The 18,223-nt window shown below is 32.4% G+C and overlaps 1 protein-coding gene across 1 annotated transcript in view; it reads right to left on the reverse strand.

Annotated features, from left to right (window-relative positions):
* Positions 1 to 9,132: 9,132 nt before the first annotated feature.
* The window catches only part of LOC133183250 (uncharacterized), a 32,451-nt gene continuing 23,360 nt past the window's right edge, over positions 9,133 to 18,223 (reverse strand). The window contains exons 4-10 of the mRNA XM_061318208.1: positions 15,313 to 15,358; positions 14,867 to 15,097; positions 13,792 to 13,914; positions 13,646 to 13,684; positions 12,808 to 12,906; positions 11,691 to 11,798; positions 9,133 to 9,391 (exon numbers count right to left, since the gene is read on the reverse strand). Of these exons, the coding sequence (XP_061174192.1) occupies positions 9,380 to 9,391; positions 11,691 to 11,798; positions 12,808 to 12,906; positions 13,646 to 13,684; positions 13,792 to 13,914; positions 14,867 to 15,097; positions 15,313 to 15,358 (658 nt within the window). The 3' untranslated portion in view covers positions 9,133 to 9,379. The remainder of the gene's footprint in view (positions 9,392 to 11,690; positions 11,799 to 12,807; positions 12,907 to 13,645; positions 13,685 to 13,791; positions 13,915 to 14,866; positions 15,098 to 15,312; positions 15,359 to 18,223) is intronic.

Genomic DNA, 18,223 nt, shown 5'->3' on the forward strand with positions numbered 1-18,223 from the left:
CGGATTTCAGAAAAGGAAGACTGAATATAGCTGTTAAGCGTATCATAATTGTACATTTTGTATCTTCCAATCTGAAACATCGTTTAGCTGCAGAATTGTAACTCTCTAGTTGAGGAAATTCGGGCAGATAAACCAGAGAGCTACAGCACACGTTGTAAAGCCGCCGCTTTTTTATCGCTCGCTTCGAGTTTTATTTCTTGAATTTTATGCTTTTCCCCGCTTTAAAAATGATATCCAATAATTAAGAATTTAATTTGCACTTATTCTTGATACTTTATTTACTTTTCAACGGTCCTAAACATCCCTTAATGGTTGTGGAATGTCGGATAAAAAAATTCCCATTCCGACGCCCATGTTGGCGGTCGTGAAAAAAAGTCTTTCAAAGAACATACACTTGCCGAGAAAATGTGAATAAAATATATAAAAAAATTCAGGAGGTTTAAATATCTTATATATTGTCTATAATGAAGACAATATGTATGTAAAAAAGAAATGATATAAATAAAACTCGGGCGTGTTATTTCATGACGTCACCAACATGGACGTCGGAATGCATTTTTTTTAAACTAATACTAGTACTCCAAAACCACATACGGTTATTGAAAGGTAAATAAAGTATCAGTAATATGAGTAAAATATATACTTTATATCGGATACCATTCAATAAACACAAGTACATTAAATGCCCTACTATAATTGATCGTAGATAACATTTTTTATCTTTTGACTTATTTAATATCTAATAATAACTGCAAATAAGACATTTCCATGGGCAGCTATGAAATTGGACGTCAAAGGAAAATAATGTTCCTTGCCTTTTAATATCATCAATGCATGTCAGTACCATCCTTATCTCCTCCGGTAAATCAGAAATATGCTACTTAAGTGGTGGATGGTTTAAAAAAAAATTAAAATAGAAAACTCCATTCCAGGAGAATAGGTGGATAAATTCCTTCAATACCAAAGAGCATACGAAGGCCTTCAGAAAAAGATCTGTCATGTCCATACTATATACATGTAAAATACTTTTTTTGAGTATTAGACTTTTTTAGGCCATGAAGATAAAATTGTGAAATAATTATCTTGAGTCCTATATAGAGATTTTGGGTAAAATGATCAAATAGAATACATATGGTTTACTTGCTTGATGTGTTGAGTCCGTATGTTGTTATCTGTTTGGTCAAAAATGAAGATCCCAAAAAAGAGTGATGCTGAACATTCCATCACTGCAATAATTATATCAAGATTGAATTCAAAACCAGTAGTAGGGGTTATCATTCTTATATACGTTAGTTTAAAAGGTTCATCTGTATTTTTTCTTAGCTCATTGGGTCTTGTGTTTGGTTGTCTCTCCAACAATGATATTTCTTGTCTAAGAGTAAAATTATACTTTATCATGATTATACACCCGCCTGTATTTGAGTTCTGTTTTACTTGGTATAGTACACGTGATATTTAGTTTTTGTGGGAATGTTATCTGGTAAAAACTTTGGTAATGACCGGAAACAATCATCTAACATCTAAATGTCTGACTTGTTAAAATAAAAATAAGCAGCAATAAGATTCTGGATAGATTGTTTGCGTCTCGCAAATGTTGTACCAGAAATATCCCATATTGTTTTGAATTGTTTGATGTTTGAGGGAGGGAGGTACATTTTTTTAGTTCATGGCCTTGTGTGTATCAATCCATTTTGATATGATGAGTGCTATAAGGAGGAGAGGAGCTAGGAGATGAAACGATTTTGCAAAGGAATGACACGCATTTCGTACCGATGTCTATAAGACACATGTTGTCTCTTGAGAACAATAGCATGAAGAACACAAGTTACACGGAATATTAAGCAAATCTCGTCAAATTCCATATTCAATCGGTAACATCTTTAGATCTAGATCTACATGTATATGTTCGAGACAAGACAGAGTTCAGATTGTCAACCAAAAAATCGGAATAAAACTGGAATCAATTATAGGAAAAAATACCATGAAATACTTTTAGTTAATTAAGAGATTTCCCATCTAAATTGCAAAATGTGCGTTTTGACAAAAAGTATCTTGATGATTATTATTATTTTTATTTGATTCGTGTGTGTTTGTTAAATTTCCTAAGATACACGTATGTCACATATGACGGTAAGTTTAATCCAGAGAAACAGAATCTGAAAAAAAGAGCCAGTAAAGAGGGGGCCAATGTTTCTTATAAGGATTTTTCCAGTATTGATGCAAACGCTGTGATTTAGGTTACTTTTTACTGTAATGTTTAAAAACCATGATCCTTTTTTACATGTATGACACACTATTTACAAGGCTTAGTGACATTTCTGCTGGTTAACAATTTTTTTTATTATTATGACCGCTGACTGCGTTACGCAGGTGACCGCTTAATAGAGTTACATTACATAGGAAAATTCATTGGGAGGAAATAAAATGACCGCATAGGACAGGTGACCGCTGGATAAAGGTGACCGCTATGACAAGCTTGACTGTATTTATGTAATAAAATTTTATTATAATTAGTATATGTTTATAATGAAATTTTCGACAATATTAAATACGAGAGAGAGAGAGAAAGAGCTTTAAATTATCTGAGTTTGTAAAGACGAAAAATCTTCAATGAATCATTGAAAGAATTTAATTTTTGGTTTTCTACTATTTTTGTTTGTTTTAAGAAGGTGAATTATTCTGAATTATACAGAATACCGATATTCAATAGTTTGAAGAACATGTATGTATTAATTCTTATATCTTTGAAGATGTCTGATACAAGTTAACATTATATTATACAAATGAACATGACAAAATTATATTTTATATGCACAATGATATAGTAGTAATTTGTATAACACTGATAAATATAAATAGCCATAAAACTTAAAATATTGTGATATCACACTTTGTAAACAAAGTTTTATAGCCTATTTGCTTTCGCTATATTCTTTTTCCATGATTGCAGCTTTTAAAAGTGATGAGCATTTCTCAAATATTTACGTTTTCTTTATCTTTAATAAATAAATAATTCTAATATTTTGGTGAAATGATGTTCATGAAGGGTATTCTGATTATTTGATGATTAATTTTAATACAAATGTATACTACCATTCTATAAACACAATATGCATGCAATATGACTTTATATAATATGTAATTATGTATGTGCATATAATATATGCGTGTTTTTTTTTTTTTTTTTTTTTTTGTTTTCATTGTATTATTTACACCACATAAAAATATTTCTTTTGACATTGCACATGGAAAAAATGAGTTTTTTACTCTTTAAAAAAATCTATATTCCCCCTCCCAAAAAATGGTTCTTGACGGCCACACGAATTTCTCTGGATGAAATATATGGAGATGACGAACAGTATTCAAGCTCAAAAGTCCATTAAACATTACAAAATAGGAGCAGAGCAAACACAGACCTCCAAAACATCAGAGGTGGGATCAGGTGCCATGGAGGAGTGAGCATCCCCTGCCCATCGGTCACACCCGCCGTGTGCTCCTTGTCATGATCGGGAAATAACGGAAAAATTCGTCGACAATTCAGTGTGTAAATAATGGTCTAACAATTAGTATGAAAAACTCAGCATTTGACTCAATGATAAATTGTATTTGCTGACAAGGTCATTGCATCGACCATAGAACTTACGAAATGATGACTTTAAACTAGACTCCTGATATTCTTGTTTCATCAACTTGTTTGTCAATAATTTACCTCGTTTTAGAAATTGTACATACGTAGAGTATGCTCTTGCGTATCGAATCAACTGAGAGATATAAACCCGTATGCAGGTGATGAAGGTATATTGCTGCATAAGTAAGGGAAGTTGACGATTGAAAAGTCATCACGTTTGTCATAAAGCTTGGTTATTAGATTACCATTAACGTCTTTTTCAAGTAAAATATCCAAAGATGAAACAGATGTGTCAGACTCTGTGGTATCTTTTACCTCAAGCTCACCTGGATGTATCGTATCGACATAAGAATGGAAATAACCACTGTTAATGGACAATAGGTCGTCGACATATCTAAATGTATAAGATTTTGGACAAATTCTGCTTCATATGAATACATAAAAAGGTCTGCTAATAACGGGGCGCAAATGGTACCCATGGGAATTCCAATAGATTGTTGGAAAACCTGGCCTCCAAAAACCACATAGATATTGTCAATCAGAAACTCAAGCATCTTTTTAATGCCAACTTCAGAGTACTTGTTGTACAATCAGAATGTTTTTTAACAAAATAATTTTGCAAATGACCAATGACAAGGTAAGTAAATTAACGGGTTCCATTTTTATTGAAAAACAGCCTGGACTTTAACTTATCGTGGGGAATGGTTGTGTATAAAGTTGAAAAGTCGTAAGTTTTTAAGCTGTTAATTTTGGTAAAATCTTGTTATTTCAAATTTTCCAAAATTTCCTTGGAATTTATAAGTATCCACATCTGATTTACACTACTTCTCGAATATATTGTTGCACTTTATGGCTAACTTAGCCTCACCTGAAATTGGATCTCTGAACTCGTTTGCTACGAATTTTACACTTTGATGAGGAATCATATTCATAACGCTTGTTTCTTAACGATAAGGAGTTAAAAAAAAGTTTTCAAAGATGAATTGCATTATTTTACAATTATAATATATTATCAACTTAGCCACTGCTTTGTGTCTGAGCTCTTGGGGCACACATTCGCAAATTTGTAAAGGGTAAATGACTTATTGTCACTATAAATGTCGAGGGATAAAAGGTAAATTGCACAATAATTCAATATATGTCAAATTAAAACATACACTGGGATCTTAATTTTGGACCAAGGGAACATGAATTTCACAATCTTGTAAATGCCAAGCTAAAAGACCATCTCAAACCCACCTGGCGCCTGAACCATGGACCCATGCCATGAAATTCTCAGTTTTGGTGAAGTGCTATTAGTGCTTATTATATTCATATAAAGAGCTTCTCTGCTAAAGTTCCATAAGAAAAAAATTCCGAAGATGTGAAAGTGTGATAACGTTTAATACATGACCAAATTTCCCCAATCCTGAATCCATGAATTTTGCAAATTTGGGAAAGGGATAAGTGTTATTTATTATACAAACCCTTAACAGTTCACCTGCTTGATGTCTAGGAAAAAAGAAAAAAAAAACAGATTTTTCAGTGTAACGTTGTTTAATGTATGACAAAATCATCCAAAGCCCGAACCTAGGGGAAGTAAATTTTCGTTTTTTGTAGGGAGCTCAATGCTCTTTTTTAATCATGGAGTTTGTACAATTAATGTCCATGAGAAAGACGATGTACTGCATTTTCAACATATTACCAAAAAGTTCCACCTTGGGGTGCGAATCCTGAATCCAGGGGCAATGAATTTTAAAATATTGGTAAAATCTCGCAAATATTTTGCCTCCTTGTTGGGAAGGGGTAAAAAAGATTTTCAATAGTTAACAAATTACCCTCACCCTGGTGGTTTACACGCTAGGGTCATGAATTTCACAGTGTTTACTAATAAAACTACCAGCAGTTTGACTGCTTGATGTCCATTAGTAAAGAATATTAATTTTGAAGATTTCAATACTTTTCATATCTTCCCACACCTCTCAGTCAAAAGGGAAGCAGAGAACCCATATGTAATTTACCTAAATTGGTTCAGTCATTTCATAGAAGTTGACGATATTCGAAATATTATGATCAACGCACGATGTCGGAAGGAGATAGCAATGTTGCATGTGATTGAATCACGTGACCTGTATAAAAATATTAATATTTATCCTTTTCTTTACTATATACTAGGGAAGCTCAATATGTCAATAAAAGTTACTAGTCATTTTTCTAGTTTACTTCTAGCACAGTTAGCTCATTTAGTAATAGGAAAATGCAAAAAATAAAAAAAAACAAAAACAAACAAACAAACACAAACAAAACATGACAAGAAACAAATCATAGTTACTACCCAAATAGTATTGTATACATCTGTACTAGTAAGCATTATCAAATACAACATTAAATATATAACTTTTAATGTGGGCAGATCCATATTTCTGCAAATTCGATGTAAGAAAAAGCTATGAATCTATTCTTTTATATCTTTTATAGTTTGTTATAATTTGGAAGAAGAATACAGTATAACTTTTTTTTGCGATAATGTTGATATTCACTTTGCGAACAATTTTAGATCGCAAAAATGTAGTATAAAAGTCTCACCAATTGTGCACCCTATAGATTACTAAGATAACTCTAACAGACCACTACTAGAATAGCAAAAATAGGATTTTGCCAAATTAAAATACAGTTTTTCGTAATATTTTTTTTTAAACAAATTTTGCTATTCAGATAAAAAACAGTTACACTGTATATAAAACAAAGAATTCCTATTCTGTTTTAATAACATTTATATAGAAATGAATTGTATATCCCCCATTTTAACGAAATAATGGATCCTCAAAATGATTTTCACATTTCTTAAAATTATTGTTAGATGTATGATCATTTTAAATTGAAGTCTTCGGCATCTGCACAATATTAGCCCTGCAGAACACATAATTTGAAAGCGTTCATATTTACATTCTTACATAATTTTTACATATATTACATATCTTATAAAGCATCATATGAAAAGATGGTAGCAATGACGGATTGTAATATTTTCAGAGTCCAGAATCGATGCTATCGCTACCCTTATTGAGAATACAAGGTAAAGGTTTTCAAGTAGTAGGTCATGTAAACTTGAGTTATACTATTAACCTCGTAGGGGTATCAGTGTACATGACTTTGTCCAATTTTATCAATATAAAATCATTCCTTTGCCAAAAAACAAAAAACAAAAAACAAAAAAAAAAAAAAAAAATGCCTGGTATATGCTTTATGTCCAATCTTTTATCATCAAGTCAGTTGAAATTAATATATTTTTATTGCTATGTAAAAGATAATGAAATGTGGAGATATCGATTAGTAATCATGCTTTTCTTAAAAGTCCCATTAAACAAGACAAATTTAGAGCACAGCAAACACTAACCCCTAAAAACATCAGAGGTGGGATCAGGTGCCATGGAGGAAAAAGTATCCCCTGTCCGGTCATACCCGCCGTGAGCCCTTTTTCTTATCAGGTAAACGAAGTACATGTTATCCGTAGTCAATTCAGTATGACAATAATGGTTTAACAATTTCTATTTAAAAACTCCAGTTAGCATTCGACCTAATTTGCAAACCAGGTCATTATATACCAAATGTTGAGAAGCCTGCCTTGGTCTTAAAAGTGTTCGTACGAAGAACATGCTCTTCATATAGATTCCATTGGGATACATTAAAATCACATCCATATTCAGGTAATAATGGTATACTACTACATTGACAAGTTCTTGATATTTTAGAAATTTGATATTTGCATTTTTTACAACTAAAGTAGGTCCAAAAATACATCTATACATCCATGCTTTTGTTTGTACAATCTGTCCTTAAATATCATATTGAAGGCCACAGCAATAGACTTCTTTTCATGTTCAAGTTTGTGAATAAATTCTGCTTCATAAGAGTTAAACATCAGGTCTGCAATTAAAAGGGCATAATAAGTACCAATGGGAATTCCAACAGATTGTTGGAAGACTTGGTCTCCGTATATTACATACAATGTCAATGTTGAACTCAAGCATTTTTTAACATAAAATTTATTGTACTTGTGTGTAGCATCAGGGTGACAGAGTAAGTCTGTAGACAACCAATGACAAAATATGAAATGTTCAGTTTTATTAAAGAAGCAGCTGTCTATGATGTTAAAAAGTAAAAAAAAGTTTTTAATTTATCGTGGAGAACGGTTGTGTAAAGTGTTGAACAGTCGAGCATTTTGATGTTATTGATTTTGATCAACATTTTGTGATTCAAATTTTCTAAAGTTCTTTGGGGTTTTTAGCATCCAAAATGATTAACACCACTTCTAAATTACGTTGTAGCACAATACTGTTGAAGTTTACTTTCACGTATTACAGTGTATTCTTTATTAAAAAAAAATATTCAAAACATGTCAAATTTCAGTAGGGAAGTTAATAATTTCCACACATTTTCCTAATCAATAATTGAGTGGTGTATTTTATCTATACAATAACATTTGAACTAGTATCGCAAAAGCATTACGAGTTATTTTGTATCTGTCTTGGTAAGTGTTTCAACCCAGCGAATTGTGCAACAACATTTTTTTTAATAAATTCACTGTTTATTTTGGTCATACATATAACTTAAAACGCCGGATTACATTTTTATTGTACAACAAAATATGTGTGTCATACCAATTGTTAGGTCTTTGTTTTTAATACTTCATTTGAATATGGAATATTCCATCTACTTGATCAATACATAGGGTGGGTGTGACCGGTCGACATGGGATGCTTATTCCTAGGTACTACCTCTTGAATTTCCTTGGGTCGATGCTGTATGCCCTGTTCACAGTTTGTATTGTTTGTAGATTTATTTTTATCTGTCATGTTCTAAATTCTGAATTTATCAGGTGGGAGTAAATAGAAGTTCTAAATTTTGTATTTACTTCCAAAATTTAGAATAAGACAGATCGTTCACTTATCGTAATCTTCGCCTTTTTTATATACTTAATTTTACGTTGTTTATTCTGTAAAGCGTCTTGTCCTATGCTGTAGTAAAGATATACATGCATGCACTATACATATAGTCCTTTCAATGCAATACATAAAGGAATCTAAGAATGCATCTAAAGCAGCTTTAACTTAAATTGCAGAACAGGCTTAAGACAGAAAATGATCATAATATCAAGTATCTGCAGAACTGTAGCATTATGCTTTTAAATTTTATTCTTTGACCATAACGCTACAGTTCTGTAGCTATGAGTATATTAATAAAACATTAAAGGACTGTGATATGCCAATTTTGTTTTCTTAAAATCAATTGCACCGACATATAGCTTTTTATTTTCCGAATTCATTTTGTCAGACTTGACCTTTATCATACACTTCAATTATTTTCATTTAGTTCATTTCTAACTTTCTTAGATTATAGCCAGTCTAAACTGATAAATATTCAAAACCTAGCTGAAAGCTCCTAAAAGGGTACTAAGACTTTTATTTGACTAAATATCATGTCGGAGAAAAATGATTTTTTTTAATTAATAACAAATTTATTTCATTGATTAATAAATCGAACAAATACATGTAGATTGCACAAAAAGGACAGGAATAATAAAAAAAATTAATTGTGTAATTACAACAAAAAAATATGAAAAATCAACAGAATAGAATGTACATGTTTATATTAATATCATAAAACGGAATGTATGTTTTTTCACTGTGAGAAGTATCCAGCATCAATATCAAGACAAAACCTTCACAATGTGTTTTAGGCTTAGTCTGTCATTACACCGGAAATATATCTTCACTGGAGTTTCTGAAAGCAGTGTAATAGAGAAACGTTAGATTTCATTACAGTGAATGTTACAGAAACTCAAACTGTTTGATCTAACAAACGTTGATTAACAACTAGGTTTAGACACTATCTTTTATATATTTTAAATGAAGGCTAATGTCAGGATTACACTTAGATTTCGTCCAGTTTTTACGCAGGGTAGCTATAATAATCTGACGATTCTGACTACTCCTATTAACTTCAGGTCAGCAGGTTTTCAACATGATTTCAGCTACATCAGCAAGTTTTGTTCATGTATATGCATATTCTAGTTTGATAGGCATCAAACTACATAGGAAGTTTGCGATGACAAGTAGAAGTAAATAAGAAATTAAAAGGATGGGGCAAGAGAAGTATTTATCAAACATTTTTTTCTGCCACTCCCATGTTGTCCACTAATATAAATTATTTCAGTGTTTATTGTACAGTTGTATCATGCTTTCACGAAAGGCTAGAAAATTAATTCTCATTCCTCTGTCTGTCATAAAAACTAACCTTGATCATAACTTCTGAATGAGAAAAGGTGGGGATGAAACAGAAGATAACGAACAGTATTTAATCTCGAAAGTCCAATGAAACGACACGAATTTGGAGCAGAGCAAACATGGACCTCAAAAGTTAGGGGTGCGATCAGGTGCCATGGAGGAGTGAGCATCCCCTGCCGACCGGTCACACCCGCCGTGTGCTCTTTGTCATGATCGGAAAATAAAAACCGGAAATATACGTAGACAGTTCTGTGTATAAATAATGGCCTAACAATCAGTATGAAAAACGTCAGTCAGCATTTGACTCAATGACAGGTTGTATGTGCTGACAAGGTCATTGTATCGACCGAAAAACTTGCAAAAAGATGACTTCAAACGAGACTGTTGATATCTTTGTTTTGTCAACTTGTTTGTCAATAGCTTGCCTCGTTTTAGAAAATGTTCATATACGTAGAGCATGCTCTTGCGTATCGAATCAACTGAGAGACATAAATCCCATATGCAGGTGATAAGGGTATATTGCTACATGATTTCATATTTCATTTGTGCATTGCCTGTGATAAGACCTCTCTGAATATACCAAATATTTTACCCTGTGACTTTGACCTTGAAGTTGACTACATTTTAACGTTAATAATAACTTTTGAATGAGAACAGATAGGGCTCTCACATTTCATATGAAATTATCTGTGACAAGATTTTTTCAGAATGTCATATTTAAAAAAAAATAAAATGGGGCTTTCATTATTTTTCATTTTTGACTTGTGCATTACTTATGACAAGATCTCTCCAAATGCACTATGGTTTTTTGACCTCCTGATGCACCAGAACATATTGCTTCCATAATAGAAAAATATTTTTAGCGTGATGGATAGATAAGCCAGGCAGACATGACAGCTACAATATCATATATGCCACAAATCATTGCACCCCAACCAATGAGACCAAAAGCGAGGGACCACAATCTCTGAATATGCTTTTTTGGCTAAGCTTTTATTTGTTACTTACTTAAGGGGGACCGACCCTCTGATAAGAGAGATAACTTTCCAAGTAAAATATGCTAGTATTTACTCATAGTTTACTTTACCAGAGTTTAACTATCGAGACCTTTGAGCAGTCAATTCGATCAAACTTAACATATGATGGAAACATTACCTTATATTTCCTTTGACTGTACTTTTTAAATTGTTTTATTATGTTTGACAAAAAAAACTTTTAAATCCAGTTTTAAAACCCTTAAAAATTGAATAAGTTCTATCTTTTTAATGATCATTTTAAAAATGGTTTAATGTATCAAGCACCAAATGTACAATTTTTTATTAGTATTACATTTTTTTTTTCCAATGAAAAAATATTTGTAAGAAAGATAACTCTTGCTAACAGATGTATTGTTTTCTTACAACCACATATAACATTGTGATATTCTGACTTAGGAAGCAGCGCTTCATTATGATTTCTAATATGAATTTAGTAGGTATGATACTAAATATTATTTTCATATACACCGCATATTTCTAATTTTATGTTGTGATAATAAATTATTACTCTTCCTAATCTCTGTGTTAAAATTTCTTCATATTATGATCTGACATAAAAATCATTTCTGAAAAAATAAGCAGCGCTTCATACCTCATACTATTTTTCATTTGATTTTGATGCTATAGATCTTGATGAAAATCAATGTTGGGAAGTTTTAAAAAAAATCGTGAAATTTGGAGCAGAGGGTCATTAGTCCTTAAGGAGGATTTGGAGGTTGTGGATGCTATTTTCATACAATTCTGAAAACAATGTCTTACATTTAATTGGTCCAGAAGGTCTGTCACAGCAGGTCTGTCGATAGATTTCTTGCTGCAGTAAATGAAACGTACTGTGCCATCTTTGTCAATTATGAAATCTCCACCCATCTATGAAGAAAACAAATCTATGCTAGGTAGCACGAGACAGGGTTTACCTTGCTCTCACCTATGCGGTTTGCTTTGCGGTTTGATGCAGTTACCTTTGCAGTTTGATGCAGTGTTCGAATCGCATGGAACCGAGAGACCGCAAATTGATCCTTAGGGGTCCGTGAAGATCCATACGATCAACGATCACCGCACAAAAAATAAACATTTAATATTTTCAGCGGTTACCTGTGGAAGGTTGTAAAGAGTATTGATACCGTACACTCCGCAGCGGCCTATAAACACCGTAATTTTTCCGTCAGCTTACTGCCAGAAACTCCCTTACTGATACTCCCTTACTTACTGGTACCGTGACAGTCCGTATAGACAACGCATATAATCGTTCTGTATATGCTTTTCTCCATAATGACTCCGTAGTCAGTCCATAAACAACGTCTCCACTCCGTTGTAATCTGAACCGAGTGTTTCCGCAAAGCAAATCTGTGTCAAACCGCAACAATCCGTCATTCCCGTACTCAAGCCGACTAGAAGGCTTATGCGTAAACACTGAATCCTACACAGACACCGCGTCAAACCGTGCTTAATCGCACAGGCGAAAAAGGGCATAAATTTAGTCGACTCGAAATTTGCAATTTACATTAAAAAATCAATCTTTAGTTAATCACCCAGAAGTCTCTGATGATACTGTTACTCTTTTGGTTTTACTTATAATAGTAGAAGAGAAAAGTTGCTCTGAATTCTTTTTTAATTCACATTTTATTTGATAACACGTCTGTGTAATCTATACACCCATAACTCCCACAAAAAATGTCTACTTTTAGTAATCAAGGCAGCACCGTTTATCAAAATTAAAAACGATACACAGTATGTCTTGGTGTAATTAACTTAATAGCTCCTTTTTATTATCTATTATCCGTCCTAATTCACTAAATATGAATTTCTTTGTACAACTTGGTTTCAATAATAAAAACTGCTTCGAAAGACTTGAAATTTAGTGGATCCTTATAATTACCTGTTGAGGGTCGTCATGGATGTATTTGGAAGGTTGAGGTAGAGGAATATTCTTAGCCATAGATTCTGCATAGTAAATCATTTCCTCTATCCCCCAAACCTAAAAGGAAATACTATTTTACTCTAGTTTACATTTTCTTCTTGTACAATAGTTTACAGCAGCGCTTTCATACATGTATCTTTAGGGTTGTCTGTGTGCAGTATTTCATAGCCAAAAGACTACATCCAAATTTTACGTTCTTCTTGGGGCAAATCACTAAATTACTTTCATAACGCCATCTTCTGTCAAAAAATTTTCATTCATAATATGCGTTAGATAAAATTAATATCACATCAGAAATACTACTGAACGACACTTTGATGCCGACTGAAGTACTGCAAGACCAGAATCTTTTTCGGAAGCAATGAGAAATCACCATTTAATTTTTTAATATTTCTATTCAAAATATTTGAATTTTAAAATTCTATTTTTAAAAAGAAAAATGAACTTCGTAAGTGCTTTATTGCACTGATTAGTCAATGTTATCGTCGAATACCTTTCATGCCCTGGAAGGATGATTACATAATAATACCAAATTATAATGTATCGTACATGTAGTACATGTAGTAACTTAACTTTAATCAAACCCTACACGTTATTTGTTTATTTGTTAAAACTGTGAACCTAAAGTTGCATTTTACACCTCCTTTTATTCTAAATTGTACCAATGCCATCAGCTGCAATTGATAGGAGATGTGTCCTTATTTTGACTTAAAAAACGTTTCTAACATGATTTTTAAGCCTACATTATGTTTACTGTGCTAACAACTGCTAATACTTGGTCACATGGGTTACCAACCTTATACACAGAACGATGGAGACCAAAAGCACTGTACACCTAAAAATATTTTGAAAATTTTGAAATTAATTCTAAGCACAACCATAATAATTCAAATCGATCTCATTATGTTTTTATATGATTTTAATAATTTAATCCTAATTTACCTTTCTCTGAGGATCCAGAAGCAAAGGAAATGGACAATTTGTCTCCAACAACCACTGCTGTGCTCCCTTCTGTTCCCAAAAAGAAACCACCAAAACACGACCACCTGATCTGGATATTTCATCCTAGAAGTAATCGCTCTTTCTTTAAAACCTCTGGTGAATTTATTAAATACAACAAGAAACTTTTGGGGTAATAGTCAAAGAACTATTTGAAAAACCAGAAAATATAATGACAAAATGCCAAAAAAAAATTCAAGTCAGTCTATTTTTTACAATGAATAACGCATAAAATATGTAACTACTTCAAAGTGACTGACTCGTGATTATATCAAATAAGGGCTTATTTTCAGCAGTATTTTTGTCAAGATGCCCTCCATAGCAGGCAACTCTTGAATACGTTTGGTTGTATCTATAGAAAAGGTTTTCTAAAACAGAGATTGTTTTAGCAAAGTTTTGGCTTCGAGAAGGTCTACCCCCAGGATGGTTTTTATGTGAAAATAATGAAAAACCAACCCAAACCTCGACAACACTTGGTCTGATTGTGAAGTTAACAACAGGAGGATAAGCTCAATTAAAGCCGCTGTTTGCATTGAACATCGATGAAAGATACTTTTTTACAATCTGGCTTTTATATTCTTACATTTTTTACAATCAAAATTTGATATACATGCATTAAATGTCAGAGAATTTAAACAATTTGCCATAGTATAGGAATGTATGGGAAATTGCAATAGAAATGTATTAAGTTTGCTTTCTTACTATGTCTTTCTTGATAAAACAGCACTTTAAAAAGTTAGGGGAATAGTCTAGCCACTTTGCTTTTCAATCGTTTTATTAAATACATAATCTGTAAAAGCACAGACTCCATTCAATAAAATTTGTGTTTTGTCTAAAACTCTACGTTTGAATTAATAAAGTTTTCCTGCTGTCTTGATTAACAAGCTTTTACATTTCATTAGCCTAAAATCAATCCATTACAATTTACAACTATCGGTAAAGTTTTGTAAAAGAAAAATTAATAATCAAATGAGCTTTAAACATCAGCCTATTGTTTTCAGTTTTCAATATCACATACCTCTGCTTCTTCAACTTTTTGGATGTGTTGTCGTCATGGAAGTCAGGCAAAATGCCTGAGCAAAACCAAAACGAGGTTTTCATGTCCCAAATATTCCACTAAACTGGTTTTCTGCCCTGTCCTGGCATCAGTCAATGTTATCTCTACTGGTCCTTTGTCACCTAACTCAACACTGCTATCATCATCCTTCAGTGACGTGTCAATTCTCTGTAATATCTCATCCCATTGTTGCTAAATTTAGAAAAATGTTGATCACATAATGGAGTCAGAGTGTTAATTAGTGAAAACATTTGTGATGGAAAAACCCCATAATTTTTGACATGAATGAGATTTTAATTTTAGAACAAAATTTTAGTTTTATCAGATCAGCTCAGATGAATTCATTCCCTAATACAACTCAATGTGTTCAGTCTATTGTTTCCTATGACGATTAAGTGCGAGTTTACCTCTTGCCTAAAAATGTCCTCTTCTACATTACGAATATCTGCATCTCTGTGGATAATAAATTGCTTCCTTAATTATGTCTCAATCAATTGCAAGCAAATATGGACATTCACAATTTCCAAGTACTATATGAACATAAAATAGAACATTTGCAGAATGATTAATTATTACTAAGGAATTTTTTGTTAAGTCCTCTTTATTTACCTTTCTGATAATTTTCAAACATGAATGGAAAATAATTCGTTTACAATATCAGATTTTTTTTTTTGACATAAAACATTTGTTTTATTTTTACCTTAACTGGTCAGAGATATTTCATGAAAGAGGCATTAATTATGCATGTCTGCAGAAACTTTATATTGACCCTTTCTTTGACCTCAACATTATTGAGAGAGGAGTTAACATGCATTCTCTGTAAGCACCAAAAAATCTTGGAAACGACATCTCTCCGATTTTGATGAAATTTGCACCACAGGTGCATCTTGGCACAAAACTAGGAAATATGGTGTTAGAAGTTTCACACGTGCACCCGGTTGCCATGGAGACGGGTCAATTGAATTTGGCCCTTTTTGGCCCTTTTTGACCAAATAAAAACATGAAAATTGAGGAAATGTAAATGCATTTTTGTCTTTATGTAGTAAACTCAAACACAAATCATTGTATCATAAGAAAACATCAACTTTTAAGGTATACAGGGCATATAATCGGTTATTCCAGAATTATTCCCACTCTAAGAAAAAGGTCCTGTAAAATGACATTGTTTCTGAAAATGTGAAAAATGGGAAATTTGGTATTTTTTGAGAACTTTAAAGTTAAATAAAAAAAATTGTCTACGGAAATTTTTCAAATCTTATGTGTGTTTTATACTTCAGAATTAGGAGTGTCACCTCATGAAAAAATTGGAGTGGGATCTCAATTCTATTTTTAGTAACATATATCTATAAATAGACATATTTCAGAAAAATCTAAAAAATCAAATTTGGGCAGAGTTTAAGATGCCATTGGTAGGTATTTAAGAAATATACTGTAAAAGTCAATATGTTAATGACAGAAACTGGACACCAATAACTACTATGCATATTATTTGAAGGGAGTTCCGTTTTCTATTTATAGCTTCAAATGCCTTAAAATAGACATGTCTCATAATATGTGTAAAAATGACTATTTTCTATCATTTAGAAGCTCCACTAAAACATAAGTGATAAACATACTGCTATCACCAATATTTCATCAATTAGAACATGGGATAATACAATAACTCACACATTATTGAGGATAGGCTCTCATTTCTATAAATAGTACAAATGTCTAAAATTAGACACATGGGAAATTAATGACGAAATGTGGATTTTTTGCACTAGTTCTCACATTAGAGATGAACAATTTGCATACTAACTGTCATAAACTGTAACTGACATAATGTGACTGACAAGTACAGAAGAGCATTAACTGAAATGCAGAATAATAAGCGGAGGTTTCCATTTCTATTTATAGTAACAATTGTTTAAAAATAGACATTCTGAAAATTATCAAGAAAATGTAGAATTTTGCACTATTTTCTCACATTAGGGATGGACAATTTGCAGACAAACTGCTATTAATTGTTAATAACATAAGGGGAACAACAAGTACAAGAAAGCATTAACTGAAATGCAGAATAATAAGCGGAGGTTTCCATTTCTATTTATAGTAACAAATGTTTAAAAATAGACATACTGCAAATTATTAAAGAAATGTAGAATTTTGCACTGTTTCTCACATTAGGGATGGACAATTTGCAGACTAACTCTTATTTTCTGTTGTTAACATAAGGCGACTGAAAAGAGCGAGACAGCATTAACTGAAATGCAGTACATTCAGTGGAGGTTTCCATTTCTATTTATAGTAACAAATGTTTTAAAAATCATATTATAGACGAAATGTAGAATTTTGCACTATTTCTCACATGAGGGATGGGAAATCTGCAGACTTATTGTTAAAAAGGTTATGTATTCGACAAGAAAAACACAGCATTAACTGAAAAGTAGAATAATCGGTGGAGGTTTCCATTTTTAGCTCTTCTGAGCCAAAGGCTCAAAGAGCTAATGCTATGGCCATTTGTGCGATGTGTGTAAGCTTTATAGAATATGGGCCATAACTCAAGAACCCCTTGGCCAATTATTGTCAAATTTGTTACAGGGTATCCTTGGCCCAACAACTCCCATTTTTACTAAAACTAGGGTTGTGACCCTTAAAAAAGGGGAGATAATTAGGAAAATAGAAACAAAAGTACTGAATGTTAAAAAATCTTCTTCTCAAAAACCACTGGGCAGATTATCACCAACTTACACAAAAGGATAAGGATATGTTGTAGATTAAAATTTGCACGGGAAATCACCCTGGGGCAAAGGGCATGGTCTCAAGGTCTCTTCAAAGTTGGCCAAAAATTACATTATATTATAATGTTGATATTTTGTTTATTTTAAGAACTAGGATCATCAAATCTTGTCAGTTGATGCATCTGAGGACCTCATATCATGTTGACTCAAAAGTAAATCACGGTGACCTACTTTTTAAATTTTGCAGCCATTCTTTTTCAAAATGATTTAGAGGCATATTTTGAACAATTTAAGGCCTATGATCATCAAACTTGTCAGTTGATGTATCTTGGGTCCTCGGAGTACGTTGACTAAAAAGTAGGTCACCTTGAGCTACTTTTTGAATTTTATGGCTAATCTTTTTTAAAACAATTAAGGTCATTAATTCGAATACTGAGAGGTTTAGAATCATTAAATCTTGTAAGATGATGCATCTTGGGGCCATAAAACATATTTATTAAAAAGTAGGTCACAGTGACCTACTTTTTGAACTTTGCAGGCATTCGATTTCAAAGCGTTTTAGAGGCATAATTTGGACATTTTAAGGCCTATGATC

This window comes from Saccostrea echinata, unplaced genomic scaffold (genome assembly GCF_033153115.1).
Source record: "Saccostrea echinata isolate AGI-Se365-2 ecotype Australia unplaced genomic scaffold, CSIRO_AGI_Sech_v1 ptg000009l, whole genome shotgun sequence".
Classification (NCBI taxonomy): domain Eukaryota; kingdom Metazoa; phylum Mollusca; class Bivalvia; order Ostreida; family Ostreidae; genus Saccostrea; species Saccostrea echinata.